This window comes from Seriola dumerili, unplaced genomic scaffold (genome assembly GCF_002260705.1).
Source record: "Seriola dumerili isolate Sdu_G_001 unplaced genomic scaffold, Sdu_1.0 BDQW01000468.1, whole genome shotgun sequence".
Lineage (NCBI taxonomy): Eukaryota > Metazoa > Chordata > Actinopteri > Carangiformes > Carangidae > Seriola > Seriola dumerili.
The window spans coordinates 5,227,636-5,255,248 of NW_019174723.1; the positions used below are offsets into that span (position 1 = coordinate 5,227,636).

The 27,613-nt window shown below is 41.4% G+C and overlaps 1 protein-coding gene across 1 annotated transcript; it reads left to right on the forward strand.

Moving 5' to 3' along the window:
* The first annotated feature begins 643 nt into the window (after positions 1-643).
* LOC111234904 (cryptochrome-1-like) lies at positions 644-27,613 on the forward strand. Its single transcript, XM_022763105.1, has 15 exons — positions 644-790; positions 5,351-5,514; positions 14,710-14,818; positions 14,984-15,126; positions 16,048-16,232; positions 18,100-18,188; positions 18,330-18,470; positions 18,699-19,010; positions 19,418-19,569; positions 22,918-23,120; positions 23,553-23,657; positions 23,744-23,944; positions 24,862-24,942; positions 25,325-25,449; positions 27,441-27,613. The coding sequence occupies exons 2-15, from the start codon at positions 5,357-5,359 to the stop codon at positions 27,447-27,449; spliced, it is 2,013 nt and encodes a 670-aa protein (XP_022618826.1). The 5' UTR covers positions 644-790; positions 5,351-5,356; the 3' UTR covers positions 27,450-27,613.

A 27,613-nucleotide genomic window follows, 5' to 3' on the forward strand; every position in this document is an offset into this window, starting at 1 on the left:
AAATTAAATTTCTCTGACTCTGTATCTCATCACAAACCGCCTACGACTCTTGCTGCCGTGTGAATGGACTTCCGCATTTCCATGCCTCTTAAACGTGACCTGGTATCCTACATGTGACGGCAAACCGACCAATGGGAACACCGGACTGGAAGTACGTCGCCGTTCACGTTCTACAGGGCTATTGCTGCATTCATGTATTATAGGAAATTAGATAAGTCTGAATTTTCCAACGTATCATTGCATTTCTTGTAGGCTCCCAGACGGGAAATACAATCAGCCAAGCCTGTGGTTGAAGCGCCGATTATGGTATCACCGTTATCACGGAAATATCTGCGTAAAACCAAAATTCGTTTTTTCTTCAAGGAAAACTAAACAGTTAAAAAAAAAATTACGGGTTCTCTTTAGCTTTTGGGTCAGTATTCCGAAAAAATACTATTACGCCTGATTATATTGTTGTATTTCTATTATTTTTCTACTAATTACATCAATAATTGCCTTGATGTGTGGACCTTTTAACAAGTGTACCTTCGGTTGTCTTTTTAACTCGTTGTGCACTGAACGCGCCAGGACAGTGGGATAAGAAGGTGGCGCATGCGCAGTAAGACAAACTCTTATGAAACAAAGTAGTGCAGCAGTAGAAAGCAGGTACAGGGAGACAGGAGGGATTCTCAAGCTGAGACTACAGGCAACCACCCGGCACACAGCACTTTCTCACACATCAAAACCGAGGGAAGAAATGCTTCTTTCTTTGGGCTTGACATAAATATCACCCCCGAGGAGCCAGTACAAGGTAAGCTGAGTCTTTTTGGTAGCTTTGAGGCTTTTGTTTTAAGGCTAAACGGACTATACTTTTATAAACAGCGCCACCAGTTACATAAGCATCGCACTGGTGACCCCGTTTTGGTATACAAAGATGTTGTTTCCTTGCCAGAGACCTGAACTTTAAGACACTAACATGTTTTCGAGAGGCTTGGAGACTCGTAAAACATTTTCATCAGCGTTTAATTCGCAGCGTTGTGTGGTATTAATTGTGGGTGAAGTTCATATGAGATGGGTACAATTATTAGCTCCCAGTCAGAATAAACGGAGTGACCTAATTTCCATTTGGAGAAGTCATAGGAGCCATCACTGTGGCTTGACACTTAAATAGCAACATTTCTTTCTGACTGTGGTTCAGTGTCAACATCTGAATAACTGATTATTAAATTCACAACCATTACATGTTTTTATTTTTTTTGTTTATTTATTCATTTTCCAAACGGTATAATTATGTTTACACTGAAGTGTAGCTGTGTAATTTTTTGCTTAATACAGTATTTTGTGTAGGTCACATGGAGTGAGCTTTTAAAATATTCCCTAATTTGCTATTCATATGATAATATATGTAAATATATCATTACTGGTGTAACTGACTGTGATTTCACAAGACTCTTTCCATTGTCCTAATTACAGTGCAGTGTTTTTAGGTTTCAAGTCAGTTCATTAAAAGCCTCCATCTTCACCCATTCACCATCCAACCTCTGCCCCTTCTCCATCCCACATCAAATATTATCTGTTATTCAAAATACTGTTAGTGTGGAGGGTTTTTTTCAGGTGCGCCCTAATTGGAGTTGTTCCTTTGTGAAATACAGATTATAAATAAGTATTCTTAACACAGATGACAAATGTTTTTTCACCGCAAATTTAAGATGTGACACTGTAAAAAGAAAATCAGCAGGGTGGCAGAGAAAGTGAGGAGTTATGCTTCTATTTGTGACCATTGATTATGTCCTGCAGTAAAGCCAAGTTCATCAAAGTTAATGCAACCTGTAGTCACAGATGCCTCAGAGCCATATCAGCTCAGGGACCAGTTCTATAAGCAAACAGCACTTTGTTCACCTCATGCAAATGTTTTTATTTGAGATGTCTTTCTGGGTATAATTTCTCTGTGCTGATGATGCATATTTTTTTTTAACCTATGATGACAACATCTATAAATGTCAACATAGCTTTGACAAGTAAGACTCTGTCATCACCTTGGGTGGATTGTAGTAACTGGTGTTTTGGTCCAGACAGGAGCTTTTAAAACTGCAGCAGGAGTCGTACAGTAGCTTTAGAATAAGCAGTGGCTAATCGCATTGGACTGTGTGTTAATGAGTCATTCATGATTTATTAACTAATGTTTGGTCAGTTAAGAATAAATTGCGCATCAAATTTGTATTCATTTGTAATTTGCTTGGATTGGACACCAGTTATAGTGGATTCTACGTGTTAGTTTTCAGTGTAACTTCTCAAAGTCAATGTATTCGATAAACATTCATTCACAAATTTGTCATTGATTAACTTTTTCAATTCCACTGCCTCACTGGTAGGTACGTCAGTGCAAACTCAAGCAGTCAAACTTTATTCTAACCGATTCAACTTTATTCAAAATTCTAGTGGAACCAAAGCAGAACCAAAAGCAACCAAAGATGTGAAATATGCTGGGCTTGATTTTGTGACAATGTATAAACAAGCACTGTTGACTCAAAGGAAAAATAACTCTGTAAATCTCCTTGGAGTCCAGTTCTCCAGTGTCCATATGTTTCCTCTTTATATTCCAAACATTGAGTTTTTGCCAAAACATAGCACATGTTGGTTTGCACATATTAGAGCATCCACCTGTCAGTCTTGTCAGTCAGGTTCACTGTATCCTGCAGTAGCTCACTCACTCAGCATAACCAACTTTCCTCCCACTCATTTGTTATAGGTCAGTGTGTTAAATTCTAGTGAGAGTTCAATACAACTAAAATCAGAGTCAGCCCTAAGATACGTTTTTGCAAGGAAATGAATTAACACTGTACTGGGACAACAATTGTTATGCTACATCCTGGTGGCTGGGAAACATTTGGTTTTGTACACGACTTGTATTATCATAGTGTGACAGTCCATTTGAACCTTGGAAACAGCAGTTTGACAAAAAGATCTTAACTCGAGGTCCAGGTAGTAGGTCTGTCTGGGACTTTCAACAGCATCCCATGGTCTTCATCAGTAGCTGAAGTTTGCTCAGTTGTCAATCACGTGATGTAAACTCATCTTGTGATAAGAGGTGGTTGTATTTGGACTCTTGTACAGTATTATCATGCCGATCTTACTTGATGCTTGTCATTAATCTGGGTGCTGTCTTTGAACCTGCTTAAATACCACTTGCCACTGCCATCCATTTCTGGTCCTTTCTATTTAACCAGTGATTTATTGATCCATTCCATCACAGTTTTTTTTGTTTTTTTTAAACCTGAAAGTGAATCTTAAAAAAAGTTTTAAGAAAAAAATTTTTAAAAAGGTTTTTTTTTTTTTTTTGACATGTCAAAGCCTGTGTTTTGAGACTAGGCTGCCACCCCTCACCCATACTCACGTTTTTAAGTTTATCAGTTATGCACCAGTTCAAAAAACTGCAAGGTTAGCAGCAAAGATGGCTGATTATGAATGAATATCAGCTTGACAATACATCAAAGACATTATCCTCCTCAGAAGAGGAAATGAAATGGCTTCTGAAATTTGCTTCTTTAAATATCATAATGTCCTATTTGAATCTCAGTTTGAATGAAATGTGCTAGCCAACAGGGACTCAGTTAAATTCTGACTCACCCAATCAGTCAGTCAGCCAAGATGTACAGTTGATCTATTGAATTAGCCTGCAGGCAAGCCAAAAGTCAGCTAGCCTCCTAGCTATTTAGCCATTTAAATTAGCATCTCCCCATCTGTCAGGGACATTCTGTTTCTCTTCCGCTGCCATAAGCTGTTCAATTTGCCAGCCAGCTCCATAGACCCACATCGCCAGCAGGAGTCACACTACACCATGTCATCCTTCATATAGAAGTGCAGTAAATGAAGGAAAAAACACAAAGAATGGTCAAAGTAGTGAGACATGAGTTTTGTTGGACCAGAAAACTAGACTTTCCTTGGATATACAGTGGTTTAAAATTAACACCTGTTAGGCACTAAATGGCAGTAAAAGTTGTTCCTTATTTGGCATGTAAATCCCTGAGTCTCACCGGTCATTAATGTTTTAATGCATCGGCATTTGTCAGGCTTTGTCCCGACTTGACTGAGGTCCAGTTTATGCTCATCTGATCATGAGCCAATCAAATCAGTAATCCAGTGAGTATTACACAGACTTCAAATTGGCTGTTCTATACATTACATGGATTTGCACTCCCTCTGCACAGTTCCTCTCCTAGATCACATATCATAATCTTCCTGCTCCACCTGTGCTTCATCATCCTTCTGTTGTAACTGCAATTAAAATTAAAAAGCAAAACTCATGTTAGGATCTTGTAGCTCCAGGAACCATGACAGAGCCCACTGCAGCCTGAATGTGCTTAATACCAAAGCCTTGTCACCTATTCTTTGTTTAGATCATTTTATGGATTTTAGCCTTTATAGGACACAGTAGAAAGACAGGAAGGACTGGGTCAGAGAGATAGGAGGATAAGAGGTCTCAAGCTGGACTTCAACCAAGGTCACTATATGTGTTACAGGAAACTGAGCCACCACAGTTGGAGCAGTTGTATGCATGTCACTCCTCTCTCGATCTAACGTGTATGGCTGCAAATAAAAGTCGTTAGAAATTTTCAGCCACAGATTTTGTCATATTGTTTATATGATAAAACTATCCTTGTATCTTAGATTGTAGCAGACCTAATTAACCGTTAAGTGGCACTGTTTTAAGACAGTGTAGTAGTAGTAGTAGTCATTTGATTTTCTAGAAGTTTTACTACATAACTAAATGTCAAGATAAACATATAATTATATATCGTAATTACTCCTAAATAATTGATCATCTGCCAAATTAGTTAATGTAAATCATATTTTTTGTGTTTCCACTCATCGATTAATCAATTAATCGTTCCAAAATGAAATATTTTTAAATGCATGAATGTCCTCAGGCATAAGAAATGATCATTCTTTTTGCAATGGCACACTGAAAGTTGAGTTTTACTTTACTGTTGCTCCATTTCATCGCGCGCCAAATGCCTAAAAATGTCTCGGCTGACAATAGAAAGCAGAAAAAATGCTTGGGCACTGAGAAGTGATGGTGTTCCTGTTCAGATTGTTCTATTCCTGGCTCATCCCACAGTGTTGGCAGCTGATACAACTTGGATGCTTCTGTTATCTCTCCTGTTGGGAGGCATTCAGTTTTGTACCAGCCCTGAGTGAAAAGTAGCTGATGGCATCACATCCGGTTCTGTACACAGAGAGCTGATGTTTTCATTCACCTCGATTTTGAAAGAGGCATTTCACCACCAGTCAGTCACTTCCAGCTCTTCAAAGATCACTTTGACAAACGGTGATCCTTCTTCTTCTACTTCTTCTCTTCTTCCTCTTTCAGAATAAGATGGCCCGAAATTCCATCCACTGGTTCCGGAAGGGCCTCCGTCTCCATGACAACCCAGCGCTACGAGAGGCTGTCCGCGGGGCGGACACAGTGCGCTGCGTTTACTTCCTGGACCCATGGTTTGCGGGCTCCTCCAACGTCGGGGTCAACAGGTGGAGGTAAGGGTTTGCTTGTTTGTTCTTTGGGGAAATTTTACAATTATTTGATAATCATATACCGACTTTTAGTATAATCGTATTGCAACATATCATCTGATCATATCATGAAAACATTTTTGCGAAGTTCTTGGTTCCCAACCTGTGGGTCTGGGACCTCCACAGAGTCTCACAAGAATAACTCGTGGGTTTGCAAGATGATTCAGATGATGAAAACTAATCTTTGCTTCTTTTTTTTTAAAATTTATTGTAGCATGTGTTAATCATTAAATAATATTTGCTGATAATACATGCTGGTCACAATCATTAGACATAAGCAATCTTTCAAGGTTCCCAACCTGAGGGTTGTGACGAGCCTGACGGCTCTTTTTAAGGCTCAGTTTCTGAATACAGGCTGTGTGCATTTCTCTGTGGCCTGACCACTCTGATACTTTCACAGTATTAATACAGAACCTAGACCTGCTTTATAATCAAAAAAGACATGGAAATCTCTCTTTATACAATATGAGACCTTTTTAAGAGAAAAGCAGAGACGGCTACACAAAATTATGTTAATTTTTCCAACTTTCCTCTTATCTTTGCTCTATTTTATTTTTAAATAAACAAAGAAATAAACACTCTTTGGTAGAACTTGTCATATGCAATTACAGAGGAGGTAAACATCACCCTTCATTTTAAGAGAACAGCAGCCAAAAGGTTGGGAATCACCGGTTCTTAAATAAAGAAAAAATGTATTTCTTTTGTACTAATGGTGATGACAGTCAGAGTAGAGCTGCTGGAAGCTGTCACTCAAACATAATAGGGAGCTGACTTGTTGAGATAAGAATAAGAACCACAGAGCTGCAGTGCTGCGACACACAACATGATGTCAGCATTTCTCTTATTTTGAAACTTAATTTGTATCTAAGGCTCTTACATTTTTAAATGGTCAAATTGAGACTTTTCCTCATTGTCTAGGCAAACTTTTGGATTCTTTTCAGTCTTGTCTTTTAGTTAGAATTTGGATAATGGAAGTCCATTGTTAAGACTTCTTCATGGCTGTTTGTTTTGGTTTTGAAAGCACCGCAAACGACAAAAGATAAGTGGATTTAACAGGCGAAATAAATAAGGGTTTACATCTTTGACCTGGATGTGCTTGCTCAGTTGGTTTTGCAGCCCACAAGGTGCCCTTTTGTTGAAGTCTCTGCTCACATAATCCCTGTTATAGAGGTCAATCAGCAGGTAGACTTAGCGCTCAGTGACTGGATGAACTGGTTATAGCGGGAGTCTCAACACGAAGCAGACTCCAAGGGGAGGTCTCAGAAGTAGGTCATTAGAATAGGTATACAAGCTCCTAGGATAAATTGGTGTGTAAATAGGCTGTGTGACTGTTTGTGGGAGTCTGTGTAACGTTAGATGAAGCTCTGCCGCATGTCAAGGAAGCGCGTTTGAGTTCACGTGAGTGCTGAGTTTGTAAACCATCACATATGCTCTGCAGGGGGAGGGGGAGTCGATATCACTTGAACGTTCATTGCCCGCTGGCCCGTCTGTTGCTCTTTAGAGCTATTTGTAGTCCTCACACTGGAATAGTCAATACTGAAGTCAGTGACCCAGTGATATCCAGCTGATTGTGATACTAAAAATGTAAACACATCTGCAGTGGCGGTGATGGCGGCACCATCATCCAGCCAGGAAGCGCACATCGGTGATGCACGTCTTTTCACCCCTCGCAGATTCCAAAACATCGTTTGTAGGTCACTGGTAAAGCAAATGCACTTCTTTATTTCTGTCTGCCATGGTTAATGTGATGTAAAGACTCCATGAACCGAGGGGTCATCGGTGTCACCAACAGCAGGATGGAGAATTAGGAAGTCTGGCAACACTTTATTTTACAGGTCCATATTTTTCTAATAATTTCCCAGGAGGATTACTGGACAGACCAATGTATATAAGGTGGCCTAATTAAAGGTGAAATAGAGATCAATACATTCAATACTACAAGAGCATTTTATTTGATGCACAGCAGGTCAGCTGATCATTCAAAAAATGAAAAATAATGTTATGAAAAATATGTAAAGTTTGTCGACAGGTAAATGGTTAGTAAGCAAAAAGTTAACATTTACTTACCCAGGTTTGAATTGAGCTTTTCTCTCAGGAAATTCTTCTTGAAATAAAAGTATTTTCACTGCAGCTCTCCAAACATGCTTTTTAAAAATTATTTGGGAGGGTTGTACTTTCAATTTCTGACATGTTGTTCTCGTTCTCATTGAGTGAGAATGCGCGTATTGTATATTGCCTTGGACTAGGGCTGCAACTAGTAATTATTTTTATTATTAAATAAGCAACAGATTATTTTCTGAATTTGCTGTCATGTTTTATCAATATCATGTCAGAAAATAGTGAAAAATTGTGTAAAAACCCAAACTCATATTTTGACAGCTTGTTTTGTTCAGGTCGGTGGTTTGATCCCCGGCTCCTCCAGTCCACATGTGGAAGTGTCCTTGGGCAGGATAACGAACCCCAAATTGCCCCTAATGGCTGTTCCATCATTGTATGGGTGTGATGTATGAATGTGTGTGTGTGTTTGTGTGAACGAGTGAATGTGGGAAGTATTGTATAGCACTTTGAGCGGTACATGAGACTAGAAAGGCAGTCCATTTATTTATTCATATTCACAGGAACCTGAGAAACTGGAACCAGAACATATTTGGCATTTTTGCTTGAAAAATAATTAATCAGTTATATTTTTTGTTTCTATGCATATTTATGTATATATATATATATATATATATGGACCTATAAAATAAAGCAAATAACACAGCTTTTTGTGGTTGAACAGTTGCTGTCGGTACAGCATGAGTTTTATTGCTCTCATAGGTGGGACCACTGGGCTGAGGAGGCTAAAATCTCCCAAGGCAATTTAAAGTAATTCAGTGGCTCCTATGAGGGAGAAACAAACAGTAATTCATATTTCTTTTAGAGCTCTGTCCATTAAAGAAAAAATTTATTTCAGGGAATGTGTCGTGTAAAGTGTGAAATTCGTACTGGTTAGACTCTCAGTCTGATTGCTTTCTCCCCTGAGAGGAAAAGTAGCATCTTACTTCACTTTTTAGAGTGAAGTGGGCAGAAAATTGTTGACCCAGGCCCTCTTATCAGGACTAAGGCAGTGACGTACAACAAACGCACTGCTGTCAGACTCAAGGCTGAAAGAACCCTTTTTTTTTTTCTGCAGAGGTTAAAAAGCTGCATCAAAGGTCACAAGATGATCCACTGAGGTTAGATTGAGACAAATCAAGCAAAAATGAGGTCACTGATATGTGCACAAGCGCATTTTCATATCCATGGGTGTCGCACATACACTACAAGAAAATTGCATTTTAAAATAATTTAGAAAGTAATCAGACGTGTCCCATATGCAGACACACAGCAGGAGAGGCAGACCAGACAGATGTCTGCACTCTGCAGCACTGACAGCCAACACCTCCAGCTGCACTGACACCTGCAGGTCTGTCTATAGCAGACCATCATCCAATTAGCACTGTTATTTTTACCTGAAACTAGGACTTAAAATGTCTTGTGGGTCTGTTGTGCAGGGATTTAAATGCTCCATGGTTACCAAGAAGCTACAGTAGATAGTGATCTTTCCCATTTGTTCTCGCTCATTCATTTCCTCTAGTGCGAGCTGTGCAGACCAGACAAACTGTATGTATGACAGATGTCTTCACTGCTCTGTAATGACCTACTTTGCCCTTGGTCTTCCTCACAGATATGATAATGTCAATAAATGATTTCCTCAGGTGGTGTTGGTGAGGTTTACAATTACTTGACTGACTGACTGGATCAGTCAGTCAAGTAACTGTAAACAAATTATCCAATATAATCAATCTGTATCGTTATAGTTAAATTGTATGTACGTGCCAGAAATCCCAAATTATAATCTCAACTGTATCCTTAGTGTTTTTGAAGAATCTCATGTAAAGGTCAGAAATGATGTAAAAAAACTGTAATTTTGAATTAACCATAATCTGAAACCGGACAGAGCTCTTCAAAATCTAGGTTCTGCTTACGTGACTGAAAAACAATCTTATCTATTGAAACCACCAATTACTAATATCTTCTCAAATAAGTAAGAAAAAGGAGACATAAACAGTTTTTTCTTCTCTTTTTGGTGTTGTCTCTTTATCAGTTACCGTAGGACACGTAGTTCCTTGTTTCCTTTAACGTGGTAAAACCTTTATTTGGTTTAGGACACAGCCTCAGTTTGTTTCAACTTTTAACTTTCCCAGAGACTCATCAGGTCTTAAAGAAGATAATAGAACCATATTACCCTCCCTATCTTTTTCCCACTTTCCCTACTTTCTTTCTTTCTGGTGGCAGTGTCTTGCAAACATTTCCTACATATTCAGGCTGTGTATTCAGTTGTTTTCTGACTAAACATCTCTGTGTAAAGTCCATTAGGACTGACAACTGGAAAAACTTGACAGCTATTCTAACAAAACATAATGTTTTACCAATAAATTAATAAGATGTCAACGTGTTAAATCGCAAAAGAAAATCTTTTTCCAAAAACTCTTCATTTTCAAATAAATATATTATTAAATGCTATCTGTGCAAGATCTGGAGCAGACAACAGATGGGATTACTCTGTGTCCCCGGTGTGGTTACGAGTAAAATCCGAGTGCTAGGTGAAGAAGCAGAAACCATTAAAATTTGCGGATAATCAATTGTTTTTCCATCTAAAGGAAAATGTGAGAATAGTCTGTGCAAGAGATGTAGGTTAGTGTGCCAGTGCATGAAACTTCTGAGCAGTTATGTGATCCTGACCTACTTGTGGTTAGGGTTTCCCGCGTGGCCTGTTACCCAACAGATACACATTGGAAAACAATGGAGGTGCAAGCAAAAATAAATGAACAGCATCCACTGCATGAAACAAGTCGTCGTCTATTCTGTTAAAAAGCACATAAGATCAGAGGTAACGCATCATCAAGTAGTGACCGAGGATATCGACTGTACCACAACCTCTGCCCTTGTAATGATCACTCTGCGCTTGACTGGAAAAGGATGCAGGCTGGCAAACACTTGAGATTTTACTCCTTACTGCAGTATGTCACCACAAACTTGGAGACCTAAAACTACTCTACTTTATATTCTGACTTGTAGTATTTTTAACTTTGGCTTAGTGAAACTTCATTGCATGGTTTGACAGCTGCTAAACTGCGGTAAATGGTTTTAACAGTCAAATCTAAGCCGTTCAGTTTATTTTGGTCCTTATTAATATTTATACGTAGTAAATACACAGAAATAAAGCATAACAATATTGGCGGAAAAGGTGTGGGCTGAAGTTATAGCTTATTACACCTACCCTCTCTACATAATGTTACATGAATCTGCAACTACTCACTACAAACCAATGTATAGTCAGAGACGATAAGCCGATTGTACTGTAGTTTATTGGGTGATAAAAGCAGGATGCCATCCCAGCTTGTTGCTGTGGACAACACCTAAACATCACAGTACTGGATGTACTGTATATACAAGACTTAACTGTGCTGTGTACAGCTCCAGAACTGTTAGGAAAAGACTTCTCTGCAGTGGTTTGATTGAAGTTAGGATGAAGGATAGCTCATTCAGGGGCGCTTTTGTTATACTTGTCTGTGTATGAATGGGCTCTGTGTGACAATGTGAATTATACTCACCCGCTGTTGTTTGATTTACAATGTGTGGTTATCAAAGCAGCAATATCAACAAAAGACTGTTGTTATTAGACAGATATATGGTAGATATGAGATATTGTAGGCATTACACATTTAAAAGGAAATAGAACAGAACAAGCAAAACAGGAACCATTTCTAAAGCCTAAAGCTGAATTAATGATTGAACTCAGAATCTGAAAATTGCACATAAACATTTTAAGGAAGCAAACGGCTCCAATAAGCAAATTTGATACTGGATTCAGATAAAGTGACATGAAACCCCAGTCCCTATATGTGTCAGCCTAATGGGAGATCCAGGTGCAACACACCATCTCTAGCATCCCAAAGGAACACAGTCAGATCTTATGTTTACAGTTGATTTTATAGACAACAATCAGCTGTGTAGGCAACAATGAAAAGGACCCATTCAGAGTTTGTCATTCTGATTTTTTTTTCTTTGCTTGTGAGAAAAGGACTTGTGAGTCACAGGAGGCGAATCACAAAAACGTTCCATGAAAAAGTAAAATGACACCAAAGTTGAGTCTGGGATGTTTCACACATAGAAGTCAGGAATCATATTTGCTTTTTCTATAATGTTTTACTGCTTCTCATTCAAACCCGTTTCAGTTATTGTTCTCTCTCTACTCCCACTTTGAAAGAACCCAAGAAATGAAGAGAAAGAGTGTGTGTGTGTGTGTGCGTGCGTGCGTGCGTGCGTGCGTGTGTGTGTGCGTGTGTGTGTGTGTGTGTGTGTGTGGTGCACACAGACATGCGCGTGCACACAGCCAGGAATGAGGTTACTAGGCTAAGGGATTGTGCTGTGCTGTGGTGCGGTCCAAGCAGAGTGTCTGTCCTGACAGATGTAGGGCAGAACAGTTATATAAGGACTGATATATGGCGAGGCAGCCAACAGCCGCACGCGCACACACGCGCACACACACACGCACACTCACACAGGCAGGCAGCCAGGAACATCAGGAGGAAGTGGCTAACCCAGCAACACGCAGACATAAACACAGAAGAACATTCTGTCTTTCTAATGTGGAAGTTCACACTAATGCTCACGCATATGCACACCATCACACGCCTAATATGTTGTGCACGCACTCACACAAACATGTTTCTTGGCTTGTGAAAGATTTGCATGAGTGCACGTGGACATACATGTTAATCCGCTGCAAGTTTGGGCTCATGTGCATGCTCACATGCACACAGGCACAAACTGTAACAACAGAATGATCTGTCGAGCATTTCTGATATAGTTTTAATGCTTTTTGTCCACTGAGATGGAAGGAGGGCAGTGGAGATGAGACACGTCTGGACTGTCGATGACAGTGAGATTGAAAGCAGAGAAATGCACGTCCTGCTCATTTTCCTTTTTTAGGCTCCTTAGACTGATTTCAGTATTTCTTAGACTATTAAGCAAAAGATAAAATTAAAATAAGATAGAATAAACATTTAGGAAGATTTAAAAAAGATTAACAGAAAATATGATTTAGAATTTTGCTGACTACTGCCCTGGCTCAGCTGCGTAGTTAAGATTGAGAAATATTACTGTGATTCATTTTTATGGCAAATAGCAGTTTAACAGTGTTTGTATGTGTCAGTAAAGCTTATTGAAATTCAGAGGTAGATCGAGGGGTTTCTGTGTAGCAGTGTTAACCACAAAACCAATTTTGTGTCATCACAGCGGAAGTGACAGCCCCTGCTGCCTGAAATGAATCACCAACCTGAAAAGTAAAATTATTGAAGCTGTTTTCCCCCATAGAAAATATTATCATAAAAGTCAAAATGACAGGAAATAAACCCTGTTTTAAGAAGTCAGTTTTGAGTTTATAAGTTATGTGACAACATACTTCACCCTCTGTTTATGTGTGTGGTTCTAGACTCAGTATTTCATTACTAGAGTTTCTCCTGTTGACCCACTTTGTGCCCACTACCAGTTTTGTCTGCTGCAGAGCTGAAATTTGAAATGTATTGACAAAAACCCAGAGTGGACAAAAAGCTCAATCCAGACAGTCCAGTGTGGAAGCTCTTGCACGGGCTTCATAACTCTGTCTAGCTCATGCAAAAGCAGGCACGTGCCTCAAGTGTGCGCGACCTTGCTGCCTAGCTCCGCCTGTCTGTGTGCGGATTGAGAGCAAATGGGGCTTTGCCTGGGAGTGAGCCCTCCCCTGGTTTAATGATCAGGCCAAGAGGGTCAGACAGAAGGGAACAGAACTGAGCAGAACATCGTCTGGCTGCCAGGGTGTCTGCTCGGCTCGCCGAATGTCTGCTCAGTCTATGAGCCCACCTGATTTTGCTAACGATCAGGACTGCAGGTCAGACACAACAAACTGAGGCTCAGTCTTGAATGCTGGTGCTCAACAGTTTGACCTTTGGTAACCTGCAGATGCAGGTAACAGAAACTGTGCACAGATCATTAGCTTGACAAAAGGGTCTTAACAGCTTTGTCCCTGTGCTGTCTGACTGCATTTATTATATCTGTATAAACTGTATAAATTAAAGCTTCTATGATAAATATTTTTATAATAGCAATTCATTAAATCAATGAAATCAATGTGACCTAAATCTGCCGCTCTCTTCAGCTTTTATAATAAGTTTGACTCATGCTGGACCCGCACTTTTTTTTGTTCACTCATTTCTCTCGTAGCATCATTTTCATTGAAAAGACCAAAAGTGCAGAGCCAGTCAAAATAAAACTTAAATTCTTAAACACTGCACTGCAGACTGAGAGGTCCAGGGTTGCCGCCTGCGTCACTTGTGAACGTCAGTAACCAGACTTAAAATATTCCTGACCAGAAGCAGCGATTTGGAGAACAGGCGGAAGTGTGTGTGTGTGTGTCTTGTGTGTGTCACAACCAACCTTCAGACAGAAACACCAAATGTCTCTGTGACCTTTCGGTTAGTAGTGGTTAGTGTCTGAACACGTGCTCCCTCGCTGTTTTATATTTTCTGTATTTATAAAGGAACGTGCTCCCTGGTGACTGTTTCATGTCCATATTCATAATCATTCACTGAAAATAAAATGCATTCGTTCCGAGCACATGTTCAGGGTTTGCACTAGCACTTTGAGGGAGAGACACATAAAGTTTTATTTTATTATTCAGTTCTGATGCATGTTGATCCATTAAAGTGTGTGTCTGACAGTGAGGGGAATCTGCTCTCACTGGGTGGTGGCATGCGTGATAAAGTCCAAAACACACACACATAGGCACTTTTTCATCCCCACACACACACACACACACATACACACACACACTCTTATCATTGGCTATTTTTAACATGAACTATTCCAACAGAGTTCCCATTCAAAACAATGTTGATGTTCTGTTGTCGTCGAAGCTTTTGACGTCAAGCAGACACTCGCACACCTGAGCACCAAAAAATACCAAACACGTGAACAAGTGAAGGATCTTAGGGTAAAAGTACAACGAGTAAACTCAGCTGTTTGCTTCATGATTCAGGAGTAAAATTAGGTCGGTTATAAATCTTTGTCTACCTCCTCGCTGTCTTCTCTCTTCAGGTTTCTCCTCCAGTGTTTGGAGGATCTGGACGCCAACCTTCGGAAACTGAACTCTCGCCTTTTTGTCATCAGGGGCCAACCAGCCAACGTGTTCCCACGGCTCTTTAAGGTCAGCAGCCACTGAAAATGAACAACAATTTAAACAAGGCATAAAGTCGCTGGGTCCAGCTTCTCTTAACATTGAGATTTTCTGGTAAATATCATTGTAAATGTGTTTTCTTGTCTGGGTTGTGGGAAATGTTGACAAGCAAACCCGTCTTTCTCTCTGTCTCAGGAGTGGAAGATCTCTCGACTGACCTTCGAATACGACTCGGAGCCTTTCGGGAAGGAGAGGGACGCTGCCATCAAGAAGCTGGCCATGGAGGCAGGGGTGGAGGTCAACGTCAAGATATCGCACACCCTCTACGACCTGGACAAGTGAGGAAAACACAAACACACACACACACACAAACACAGTGGGAAAGACATACATGGCATGATGGTGGATTGTTGTGGTGAGTCCTGCAGCCTCAATATTATTTTCTATGCATTTTATAAGGATGTCAACCAACATCTAGCATCTATACATTTTATTTTTTTAAGGTTGTGATCAGCTCCTTAATGTGATTCAAAGCTGACGGCAGTAGTAATATATTTACACTGAAAGCTCATGCATAAACTTTACTTCATATGCAAGTGTTACCTTTGTTATTTTTTTAAATTAATCTACACTCTATACATCTATACTGTATATTTTAAATACAATCTTCCAAAATGCTGTTTAAACTCTACATTAAACCATATGAGCTGAGAGGAGGCAGAAGCCAAACTCCCTGCCTGACGCTAAGTCCCACTGCGGGCAGCAGTGCCACCTTGAGTCCATGCAGAGTGAGACAGGAACACGAAATCCTCCTCTGACACCTGTTGTAACAAAGAGGGGGCAGCTGATGGATGGCAGTGGAACCCAGTTTAACAGATCTTTATTTATTTTATGATGATCTCTTCAGATTTTAGGACTACAGACAGGCATTTGTCACATCACACATTTTGACTTTGCATGGCAGAGAAATCACAGATAAAACCAATGTAACTAATGGCTCAGTTCCAGTAGGGAACTAGCTCACCTAAATGAAAAGCCTGACCTAGTACACCTGAACTTGTCGTGCTCTGAGAGGTCAAAATGTTGTGAAAAGGTTTATTGACCATTTGAAATTAATTTTGTTCAGAAAATCATTAACTTTTTCTTTGAGCATCAGAAAAAATGTTGCAAAGTGATCTCTCTCTTGTGCAGATAATGAATTTGATTTTATATTTCAAATGTGACCGATCCCTGATCTCTGAGCCCTGTCTCCTCTCCAGGATCATAGAGCTGAATGGCGGGCAGCCTCCTCTCACCTACAAGCGTTTCCAGACCCTGATCAGTCGACTGGATCCTCCGGAGATGCCCGTGGAGACGCTGTCAGACACCCTGATGGGCCACTGCGTCACCCCCATCTCTGAGGACCACGGAGACAAGTATGGGGTCCCATCCCTGGAGGAGCTAGGTAAGAAAACAAACGCGCACTCCTGAATGTAGACAAGTGCAGACCTGCACAGACAAAATGCAGGTGTGTTTTCAGCAGTTGGAGATCATACCACCTCAGACCAACACCTGTAGTAACAAAAATAGACATATAATAGCTCAATAGCTTAGTTCCATTAATGCTACAAACCACCCATAATGCAACACTGTGGGAGCCAGTGAGAAAGAAATAATTAACACTGTACACTCATTAGCCCTCCTTAATCCACTTTCTCTATTTAAAGGTACATCTCTAAACCCTCACTATTGGATTAATCAGGTGTACCCGAGGTTCTGTCCAGTTTTCTTCTTTCCATTCACAGAAGGTTACAGTCCATTCATACTATTAGCTGCACTAAAGCCATCTGCTGCTTACACCTGTGCAGCTATTGCACTAATGAATAAGATATTTAAAGTGTTAACCCTCTAATTCCATCAGTGCAGATGTCTGGTTTCTCTCTGTAAAGGTTTTATTCCACACCAACTGTTACTTGTCCCCTAAATTAGCCTGGTAACATATTAAGTGCTCGGCCAGTCCAGCTGTCTGGTTTCCATTCACAGACGGCCACTGTCCATTCACAATCTGATGGTGCTGCCACCATCTGCTGCTCACACTTGTACACAGTGTTCCTAATGAACCTGATGGGTGACCTGCTAAGAACTGGTGAACTAAGAAAGACACCCGCCCAGAATAAGTTTTATCTGACAAGATCATGAAGATAGATTGTGTATAGAAATATGAATAAATCAAGTACAGTTTGAAACATTTGGTCAAGAGTTTAGAAGATTTATGATTTATTAAATTCTAGACAAGGTTTGTCTAGTTTAGATTTTTAGGTTAAAAGGTGAGTGTGTAGAGTAACACATCTATCAATGTTGAACCGTTTGAACCGTTGTTGAATACGTTTTCATCTTTTTCATTCCATTGTGGGAAGTTTTGAGGGGACTATATAAGGCGCATTGATTTTACACTTATAATGGAAGGATGGAAATGTAGCGCACTAGATGGCAAATAATCTAATAAATAATCTACTTCCTTTTCACGTCACCAAAAGCTTCACAAATTAAAAAAAAAAATGAATTCAAACTCCGGCTTAGATTTAAACCCTAATCTAACTTTTTTGAGTTCCAAAGGACAAAAAGTGAAAAGAGCCTCTTGTTGTGTTGAACACTGCAGAATGTGACTGGGATCAGTTGATAGTGTAATAAAGTGATTATACACATCTCTTATATCTCTTACTCCATAAGAGTGGATTTAGTGTGGAAAATCTGTTTTATTCATGAATAATAAGATGACAGTGTGGGATGGGAGTCATTGCTTAAGAGCTCCTATTTAAAGCTATTGACCAGTACTGATCACTCGTCACCTGCAGATGGCTCAGACACTAAACTTCATACACTTCTTTTTCATTTTAGTTTTGTAGATATTATATGATCAGGCCGGGCTGGAAAACCTCATGTTGTTCGGCTTTGTAGTGCAGTGTGGTGGAAATGTTTTCATTCTGTTTTCCCACTGTTCCTCTGATAAAGGAACCGCTGCCACTGTTGGTCTGAGGATGTGACTCTTACACAGTGGGTGCAGAGATGAACGCAATTATGCAACAGTTACCCAAGCTTATGTATTCCTTGTACAATGAGTGGTCACCAGCTAATTCCGCGATTATCAAAAGATGAGGCGAGGCAACCCGATCCGCGCAGTGATGCTTTGTCGTAGGTATTAGCTGGTTGCCTTCGTGTTGTGTAACATTTTATTTAGTGTTTGTGACATAACTGAAGGATTGTTTACTCATTCAACACGTGGGTATGACGCGGTTGTAAACCAGAGAGGTGATTCATGTGAATGTTTTCAGGCTTTGACATTGAGGGCCTGCCCTCAGCGGTGTGGCCAGGAGGAGAGACCGAGGCTCTGACCAGGATAGAGCGCCACCTGGAGAGAAAAGTCAGTTCCATTCATTCTCGTATTGACATAGTTTTCATTCGTAACCTTTAAAAACTTATTTAAATTGTCCCATGCAGCTCTTTTATTCGCCACTTTACCATCTCTCCCTCCCTCTCCTCTTCTATTTTTCTTCTTTTCCAGGCATGGGTGGCTAATTTTGAGCGCCCCAGGATGAACGCCAACTCGTTACTGGCCAGCCCAACAGGCCTCAGCCCCTACCTGCGCTTCGGATGCCTCTCCTGTCGCCTCTTCTACTTCAAGCTGACTGACCTCTACCGCAAGGTCAGTGCACAACCCCCCCACTTAGAGTGAGGCTTTCTGATATCAGCTGCTACGGCAGTGTGTGAAATTATTAGGACAATCGAGAAGGATCCCTCGTTGATGCGCCACACACTGTCTTATAATGTGATCTTAAATCTTTGGGCCTGGGGAGGATATCAAGTCATTTTAAGTCAACATTTTGCACTTGTGCCTAATATTTTTATTCCTGGTGTGTTTGTTTGTATCCAGGTGAAGAAGAACAGCTCCCCTCCGCTCTCTCTGTACGGCCAGTTACTATGGCGCGAGTTCTTCTACACGGCGGCGACGAACAACCCACGCTTTGACAAGATGGAGGGTAACCCCATCTGCGTCCGCATCCCCTGGGACAAAAATCCAGAAGCGCTCGCCAAGTGGGCCGAGGCCAAGACGGGCTTTCCTTGGATAGACGCTATCATGACTCAGCTGAGGCAGGAGGGCTGGATCCATCACTTGGCCAGGCACGCAGTGGCCTGCTTCCTCACCAGGGGGGACCTGTGGATCAGCTGGGAGGAAGGGATGAAGGTGAGAAAACGGTGGATCAGGCGGGACGATGCAAAAAGGGAAAAGAAAGTCATGAACGCCATATCTCAACGCTTTGGGGGAATTTCTTCAAATTTGGTAGAAACGTTCGCTTGGATTCAAAGATGACCTGATGTGATTTTGATGGTCAAAGGTCAAAGATCAAGGTTACTATGACGTCACAAAACACAGTTTTTGCCTTGTGTACACAATATCTTGGGAACTCCTCAAGGAAATCCCTTCCAATTTGAATGTTTGTGCCAAATTTGAAGAAATTCCTTCAAGGCGTTACTGAAATATCGCGTTCACGAGAATGGGATGGCGCCTCCAGTAACAAACACATTTAGCCAGTCAGTGTCATTCGGTAAATGCTGAAAAAGCAAAAACGTGTTGTCTCCGTCCCGCTGCAGGTCTTTGAGGAGCTGCTTCTAGATGCAGACTGGAGCGTGAACGCAGGCAGCTGGATGTGGCTGTCCTGCAGTTCATTCTTCCAGCAGTTTTTCCACTGCTACTGCCCCGTGGGCTTCGGCCGGCGCACCGACCCCAACGGGGACTTCATCAGGTGGGTACCTTTCCCGGCATTGCCCCTTGGTGCCCCCCCCCCTCCCCGCGCACACACCCCACACTCCCCCATGCCCCCAACCAACCAACCAACCCCGCCACTCCCCCACCCCATCTGTATGCTGAATGGCACCCCTCCTCCCTCTGTCTCTCTGAACTGCACAAACTTAGAAGCACTGAGAGAGCAACTCTCAAATGAGTAGAGAGTGCAGATCATTTGAGTGATGTATTTAGATGGTTCTAAGAGTTCAGTCAGATATTACAACCACAAATAAACACGCACTCATATGCACACACAAACACCAACAGACACACACAGCTGATAGACAGTGACAGGCTTAATTTACCAGACAAAGGCAGAGAGCGAGAGATGGAGGGAGGGATAAAGGGAGACCTCCAGATCTTTGGGTAAGTGAATGAAAAGAGAATAAACATCCCTCCTCTCCTCTTCTTATTTTTGCCCATTGGCCTGTTTTCTCTTCTGTTCAAACTTCAGCACTTTAGTTTTGGAATCAGGCATGTCTTTTGTAATAATCTTAGTGTTCACAGTGAACTTCTCTGCGTGCATTTTTTAATTGTTTGTGAATATCTGTTTGGTGATTTTGTACGCGTGCGTATCTTTAGTTACTGTTGCCACCAGATGATTTTTTTTTTTTTTTTTTTTTTTTTTTTTTTTTTTACTGCAAAGGCGTAGATTAATTCTTCTCTCTTTCTGGATGTGGCTCTGTGTTTGTGTTCTGGCTCATCTGTTTTTTGGGGGGACTGGGGGAAAAGTTCAGCTATCCCTCTCCCCTTCGGAGATTGTAGCTGATTGCTTTTAAGATGATTGGCCGTTCTCACGCCCCTCCACCCAGGTGCAGCCGGGCTTCTGGCCAGGGCTGCCTTGGATGGAAGTCGGGGGTCGAGCTGAGACATCGGTGGCCGTTTGTTTTTTACTTACCTGTGCAACCCTGAGGGACGGGACATGCTTGCACCCCAGCAGCACCCTCTGGGCAGGTTTGTAACTCGGTAGCGTCTCATTTCGTCAAAAGGGATTCTGACCGTTTGGTAGGGAAATCAAACGCCTTGCCTGCATTCGTTAGGTAGAGAACTATGAAACATTCCCCGGAGGGTAGCGAGGAGAGGTGTTGGACCAGCTGTAGCTGCCATAGCAGTGATGCACGGTTGGCGCCGGTACACGTTACCTGTGCTGTGCCACGCGAGCCGGTCCATTGTCCAGGCTCTGGGCAAAGCCCCTCATCCAACCCTTTGTGAAATGTTCAGTGGTGCTCTCTTATGTGAATGCAGCCCTGCCGGTGCAGGTGGATCTGGAGCAGTGGCTGGCTAATAAACGCCCTGAGAGATACACACACACACACACACACACACACACACACGCAACTTTCATCTTAGTAGAACTTCTGCCCTGAATTGTATTCAGATGTAACGCAGAAAGACGACATGATGCAAAGTAAGAAACTGGTAAAATTATGATAAAATAATGAAATTAGCCACTTTACTGTCAATAAACTGACATGAGTCCAAGTTCAAATGTTTATCCATAGTATATATTTATATAAAGTATAATGCAAATAACACAAGTATATGAGCAGCAAACGCACATCATATTAAAATATTAATTTAAAGCAAAAAGGATATTAAATTTTATTTTACCTTGTATCTGAACACACCACCTCTCACACACAACTTCACACACTCACTTCCTGAAACACCACCTACTAGGACCGCCTACTACTGGCAGGTTGCGGGTATTCCTGGCAAAAGGGTTGTGGTCCCTTTTGGTGAAATGAGGGGGTCCCCGAGTGGGCCAGCCCAGAGCGTGGTGCTGTGGCTGTGGGAGGGGACAGTCAGCAAGGGGGCTGTCGGCCCGCTGACCACTTAAAAGACAACCACCACAGTCTGAAGGACGGGGGCAGGAGGGGCAGGCAAGAGCTCTTTTCTCAGTCCACCACTGTCTGATCATGGGGGGGGGGGGCTGGAGCCATGAGGTATAATGGAAGACTTCTGTCATCGACCAGGAAGTTTAAGTGTTATTTTAAGTACACATGTAGCTTTAGTCTCCTTTTTTAAAGACTGACGTAAACTGAGGACACAGGGACATTGATGCTGAGCTTTTTTTATTTTACTTTTTTATTTGCCACATTTGCCACTTTTTTTTTTTTTTTTTTTTAATGATATGAAAGAAAGAAAAGGACAGATCTCTCGATGGCAGAACTTTTCCACCATACACCTGCTCTGGTCGGGGGTGGGGGGAGGGCTGCGGGTGGATGGGGGTCAATACACTCTGTTTTCTAACCGCGTGTTACAGTAGACGTCTCCTAGCATCATCAACCCAATCGGCAGTGGTCTCTCTTGCGGCTGGGCGATCTCCGTAAGCAACCGGAGCGTTGTCCGTCATGTGTGCGTGTCAGTCCACAAGGCTGCACCACCCCCGCCCACGCCCCGCTCTCTCTCTGCCCGCCAGTGCCGTACTGTGCCGCTTCCCACAGTTCCACAGTTCCACTCGCCCCCTCCTCTGTCCTGTCTGTCTCCCCTCCTCAGACTCGGTAAGGTCGGACCAAGTGCAGTAGGTAGGTTGCCTCTCTTTGTCACACGGAGCAAATCCACGACAGCCCAAAGGAAAACCTAAGCACAAAAACTTCAGCAGGTTGGAACAGTATTGTGAGCTGAATTCTCTGCTTTGTTGCAGTCAGGGTTTCATTGGCTTCATCTCCTGGAGGTTCACACTTTTTTTCTATTTTTTCTTTTGTCTGCGGTGTGGCTGCTATCACACCAACTTATTGTAAAAAGTTGTTCGGGAGCACAGCCCCTTGTTTTTATTGACCTATAGTCCTCACGGTGCACTGTGGCGCTAACTCGCCTCAGTGCCGGAGTCTCCAAAAGTGTAGAGCAGTGACTTTGTACTCATACTCTCATGTACTGCAGCCATACTGTGCAGTGTTGTGGTTGTTTGTAGCTTTCATTTTGTTGCAACTATTTCCCATAATACTTGTAAGCATGAAGTGCTGAAGACCAGCATGCTGTTCTCAGTTACACATTCACTGGCTGTAAAAATAAAACAAATGTATCTTATTACATTATGAGTAAGTTATAATTTTCTTACAAAAACACAGTTTGTACTGAATTTTAAATGTATAGTTGACATAGTATTAATAAAGTTGTAGTTATTCACTTGTTTTGAACATTATAACTACTAAGATATATTTCTAACTTGTTTTTAAAGAATAACCTTTTGCGTGCCTGCATCACTCCCACCCCCAACCCCCTGATTTACTCCACATGTAACGGTGTAGCCGTCCACGTCCTGCTGACACAAGCTGGCGTATCTAATGTCTCCCTGTGCTTCCAGACGATACTTACCTGTCCTCCGAGGTTTCCCCGCTAAGTTCATCTACGACCCGTGGAACGCTCCGGAGTCCGTGCAGGCAGCCGCCAAGTGCATCATCGGCGTCCATTACCCGAAGCCCATGGTGCATCACGCCGAGGCGAGCCGACTCAACATCGAGAGAATGAAACAGATCTACCAGCAACTTAGCCGATACAGAGGACTGGGTGAGAGAACAATAAACTGACAATTTTACTACCACTAATATTTGGCATGGTGGTGCGAAATGCTCCATGTATAATTGGTGGGGCTATGAATTAAAAACCATTAAGAAAATAAAATAAAACCAACAACCAATCAGTAAAAATAAGATATGTAAAATAAACTATTAAAGAGTAGGAATAAGATATGATTAAATAAAATAATATGATTAGATAAAACAAATAAAATGGTTCCAAATGACCTGTGGGGTCTAGCTGGTTCATAGCTCACAAGCAAGTCAGACAGATACTGAGGTGCAAGACCACGTATGGCCTTAAAAACAAGCATTAAAATGTTGAAATAATTTCTAAAATATACTGAAAGCCAATGTAACAATGTCAAAATAAATATTCTCTCTTCTCCAGATGTAAAAACAAACACGTTTTTGTGTCTTTCAGGCCTGCTGGCGTCAGTGCCGTCCACGAATGGGAACGGGAACGGAGGAATGATGGCCTACTCTCCTGGAGAGCAGCAGCCAGGGACCAACAACAACAACTCACATTGTAAGTCCATTTTGAACAAAGAACGACGTGAAGTGTCTTGTGAACGAAGAGATGGTTACACGTCTTCTTTGGTGGTGTTTTCCCAGTGCCTGGAGTGTCGGGGAGCTCCGTTGCGACGGGTAACGGCAGCGGAAGCATCCTACTCAACTTTGACAACGAGGAACAGACGCGGCCCAGCAGCGTTGGGCAACAGCAACAGCGACTGCAACCGCTGCCACATCAACAACAACAGCAACAACAGCAACAACAGCAACAACAGCAACAACAGCAACAACAACAACAGCATGGTGGGTCATCATCTGACATCTCATTTCACTCTGGTGCAAATGCTGCTGGTTTGAAACCCACTGGTTTGAAAAAGGAAGGCCGTTCTACAATTACCACAGCAGCACTATTGGCCTTCCTCACTGCACCTCAGAACTACAAGCAGCCTATGCACTTATGAAACTACCTATAATAGTTGCTAGTAACTTTGTAGTAGGACCTCAGCTTATGTGGAAAGACAACAAGGTCAGTTACGCTTGTAATTCATCACCAATGTTGCATTCACCACTGGTACTCGTGACCGATGGATGTGTGCGTCATCGTTTCCACAGGTCTCAGTTTCTACCGTCCAGACTGGACGGTGCGGTGCGGACGCCAGGCATAAACACAGCAAAAGTGATGTGCTTTAAAACTAAAACGTATGGTGTGGATGCAGGCTGAGATATTTCAACAGCTACTGGCCAGATTGTCATGACATTCACTGTGGAGAGTAATTGGTCTCTAGAGGATTAATACAGGGGCCTAACCATTAGTCTATCAACAACATTTCATTAACTCTAGTTTTAACATTGTAAAAGTGCTGGTAATGGCTCATGTTTCACTTGCATGACCCGAATTGTCATTTTCTCTTAAACAATGAGAGTGACTTCATTCCTCCACCACGTCTCGACCTTCACTGATGACAGAATGACTGGCTTTCCTGTGGAAACTGGAAAAATAACAATAATGTTGGATAGGTACCAGGATCAATTGATAGCATAATACACATGAATAGAGGTGTCAATTGATGCTTTTTAAAAAGCACGATGCGTGCCAATCTCCACACCGATCAATAATAGTTAGTCATACATACATACATGCTAATTTGCTAATTTAAAATTAGGTTATATTGTGAATATATGAATCTTAAGTTTGAGCCCTCTCAATGCATCTGTTGCAGGATACCACTCAGTGCCAGACGCCAGCCAGACCATCACCAGCAGCCGACTCTACCACGAGTTTGCTGTGCCTCAACACCCAGGTACCAAACAGACAGGATCTGATGCAGCTAACTGTCCTGTGCCACATCGATCCTCAAGTCTGAACTGCCTTTTTAACTGTAAAGCTGACATTTCTGAGATGCTCTTAAAATTATCTTCATGCTCCGGTTGTTTATGAAGTACAAATTTGTTTTTGTTTATTGGATTTCTGAAACAGAAATCAAGGGATTTGTGTAGTGTATAGGAATGCTGCCACAAGAGGGTGTCACTCTTCCTGTCCATTAGTTGTCACTAGCATGAGGTTCTGCATCACAGAAGATGCATCAAACCAGACCTCACTTCACTCAACATACTACTGATATGTTCCCCCCAGTAGAGTGATTCTGATAATGATGAAGTTTTTCTTCTCTCCTGCTCACTCAGGACTCCTCTTGCACACCAGAGGCAGCATCACAGGAAAGCGGGAGCGCGAGTCGGAACGTGACGGGTCAGGGGAGGAAGACCCGGCTTCCTACTCCATGCATAAGATGCAGAGGCAGAGTGCAGAGGTCAGCCTGCTTCTCATTACACAGCCCAGGGTCTTTAATGTCTCTTGAGATTACATTGAAACTGTCAGAATGACTGATTTATGGTTATTCTCTGACAGTTGAGCTGAAATCTTTTGTATGTTGCTATAAATAAATAAATAAAAATTGCTGAATCATAATGTCTGTCAATGAAGTTAAATGAACAGACCTAAACCAGCAGAGTTTAATGATACTTATACCACAAATATATAGTCTCATTTCTTAAAAAAAAAAAAAAAAAAAAGGACTCAGTAATTTCCTAAAACAGCCGGAAACTGTAGTTTTTAGTAAACGTTATTCAGGCAGGAGGAAAAAGTGCATTTGTAGGTGACTATTTTAAGTGGTGGATTAATCCACAGTATTTGGGGCAACAGGACTGTGTATGTGGGATTTAGTCAAAAAAAACTACAGTGTGTGTGTGTTGATGTAATGAAGGAAGTTCAGGTGATGTGTTTTTAATAGTTATTGAAAAACAGTGAAGCTCAGAGGAAGAAGGTAGATCAGGTGTTGGATATACACATTATACTTGCTAGGAGGATGCATTCATTTTTGGTTTTGGTCTTTTCATGGGATTTGTTGACAAAAAGAAAAAAGAATTATTGTTATCTTCCTGAGGCCAGATTATTTTGAGATAATATTCTAATTGTGTTTAACAGTCTTTGATCTTTGCCTGTTCTCAAATTTAGCTCATCAACCACAACTTTTCTTCTCTTGCTGTAAGCTAATTAAAACTGTTAATATACAGTATATGAGAGATATGCACCTTCTCAGGCTTGCTTCACTAAAACTAAGCCAGTCAAATCCAACAGTCCTGCAATGCATCCTCCCTGTATGAAGATTATAATGTTCAGTTTTTGTTGAAAGAGAAGTGTTGTTCATTTTGCAGGCTGTAGTTTGTGGTGCTTTTAAATTGTACCGCATTATGCAGAAAGGTGCGTTATGTTATTTAGCCTTCCTTCTAAATAAATGCAAATTCAACATGATCCTAAATGATCACACAGTTGAATTAGCATGAGACAACACAAATATATGAAACTGTCAAAGATTCTTTTTTTGTACTGTTGGTAACAATGAGGGTATTTTAATATCTCTGTTTGTAAACCAGACTGTTGTAGGCGATGCTGCGAATTAATGTTATATTTTATATTATTTTAGCATCACTGATGAAAATCTACTGCATTATGATATATATCAACATTGTGATATAAAAGTACAAATAATGCTAAACAGCACCATAAAGACAGAAGTGTGGAAGCTGGAATGAGAAAATCCAGAGTGGAACAGAATAAAAACAGGATAAAACTGCTGTTTTTTTCCAAAGAGTTGACGCAGGGGAATGAGACTGTGGCGTATCTTGATGACACGCATCAACCCACAGTGACATGTCATCACCGGCCTGTGTGTAAGAGAGAGAAAGTGCTCACATAACAAAACAATTGAGGTGTAGGCGTTTTGATGCAGCTGGTGTTCGTTGCCCTTTATACTTGGTAATAAATTATGAATGTGGTCATTGAGGTCGGCAAGTTTTAAATCTCACCACAACATGAACAGAAAATCTACACCTGAAAATAGATAGAAAGACAACAGGTGTTTGTTTATTTATCACGCTGCTTTGCACAAGACGATCACACGACGGATGGAGAATGTCGTCTGTTATGTCTCTGCTCCCACTACAAGGTAAATATTTTTCATCAGTCTGTCAACAGAGGGAGTCATCTTTGTAAATGTCACCCTGCTGTAAAGTTGCCACGCTCAATAAAAAACACAAAACAGCTGTTTGACTCTAGGACACAATGCAAAACAATGGTTTGAGTCCGCAATGGAACCTATGAAAAAGAATAGAAAAACAGGGAAAATAGTCATGCCTCCCCGGATGCTTCTGTTCAATTCACTTTCAGTTACTTTAAACATTTACTTTAAATTTTTTTCTCTGTGCAAATAATACTGTCTTTCTCTTTGTGTCTTCCCTGCAGACTACCTAGAGCAGGCGTAGACGAGACTGTCTGTCTGAATCCACATTGGTCACCATCCGGGCAGCAGAGAGTGGAAATCCCAACGTCGCCACCTGTCCTCAAAACAAAACGCAGCTCCAGACACGACCGCCTCCTCCTCAGACAAACCTTAAACTTCTCTTTCTGTCTTAACA

What these genes read in the sequence shown, in the direction of transcription:
- LOC111234904 (XM_022763105.1), top strand. Translation starts at nt 5,357, where the DNA reads ATGGCCCGAAATTCCATCCACTGGTTCCGGAAGGGCCTCCGTCTCCAT. An exon ending in CAACAACAACAACTCACATT is followed by an intron (nt 23,658 to 23,743) that starts GTAAGTCCATTT and finishes GTGTTTTCCCAG; the next exon opens with TGCCTGGAGTGTCGGGGAGC. An exon ending in GCAACAACAACAACAGCATG is followed by an intron (nt 23,945 to 24,861) that starts GTGGGTCATCAT and finishes CATCTGTTGCAG; the next exon opens with GATACCACTCAGTGCCAGAC.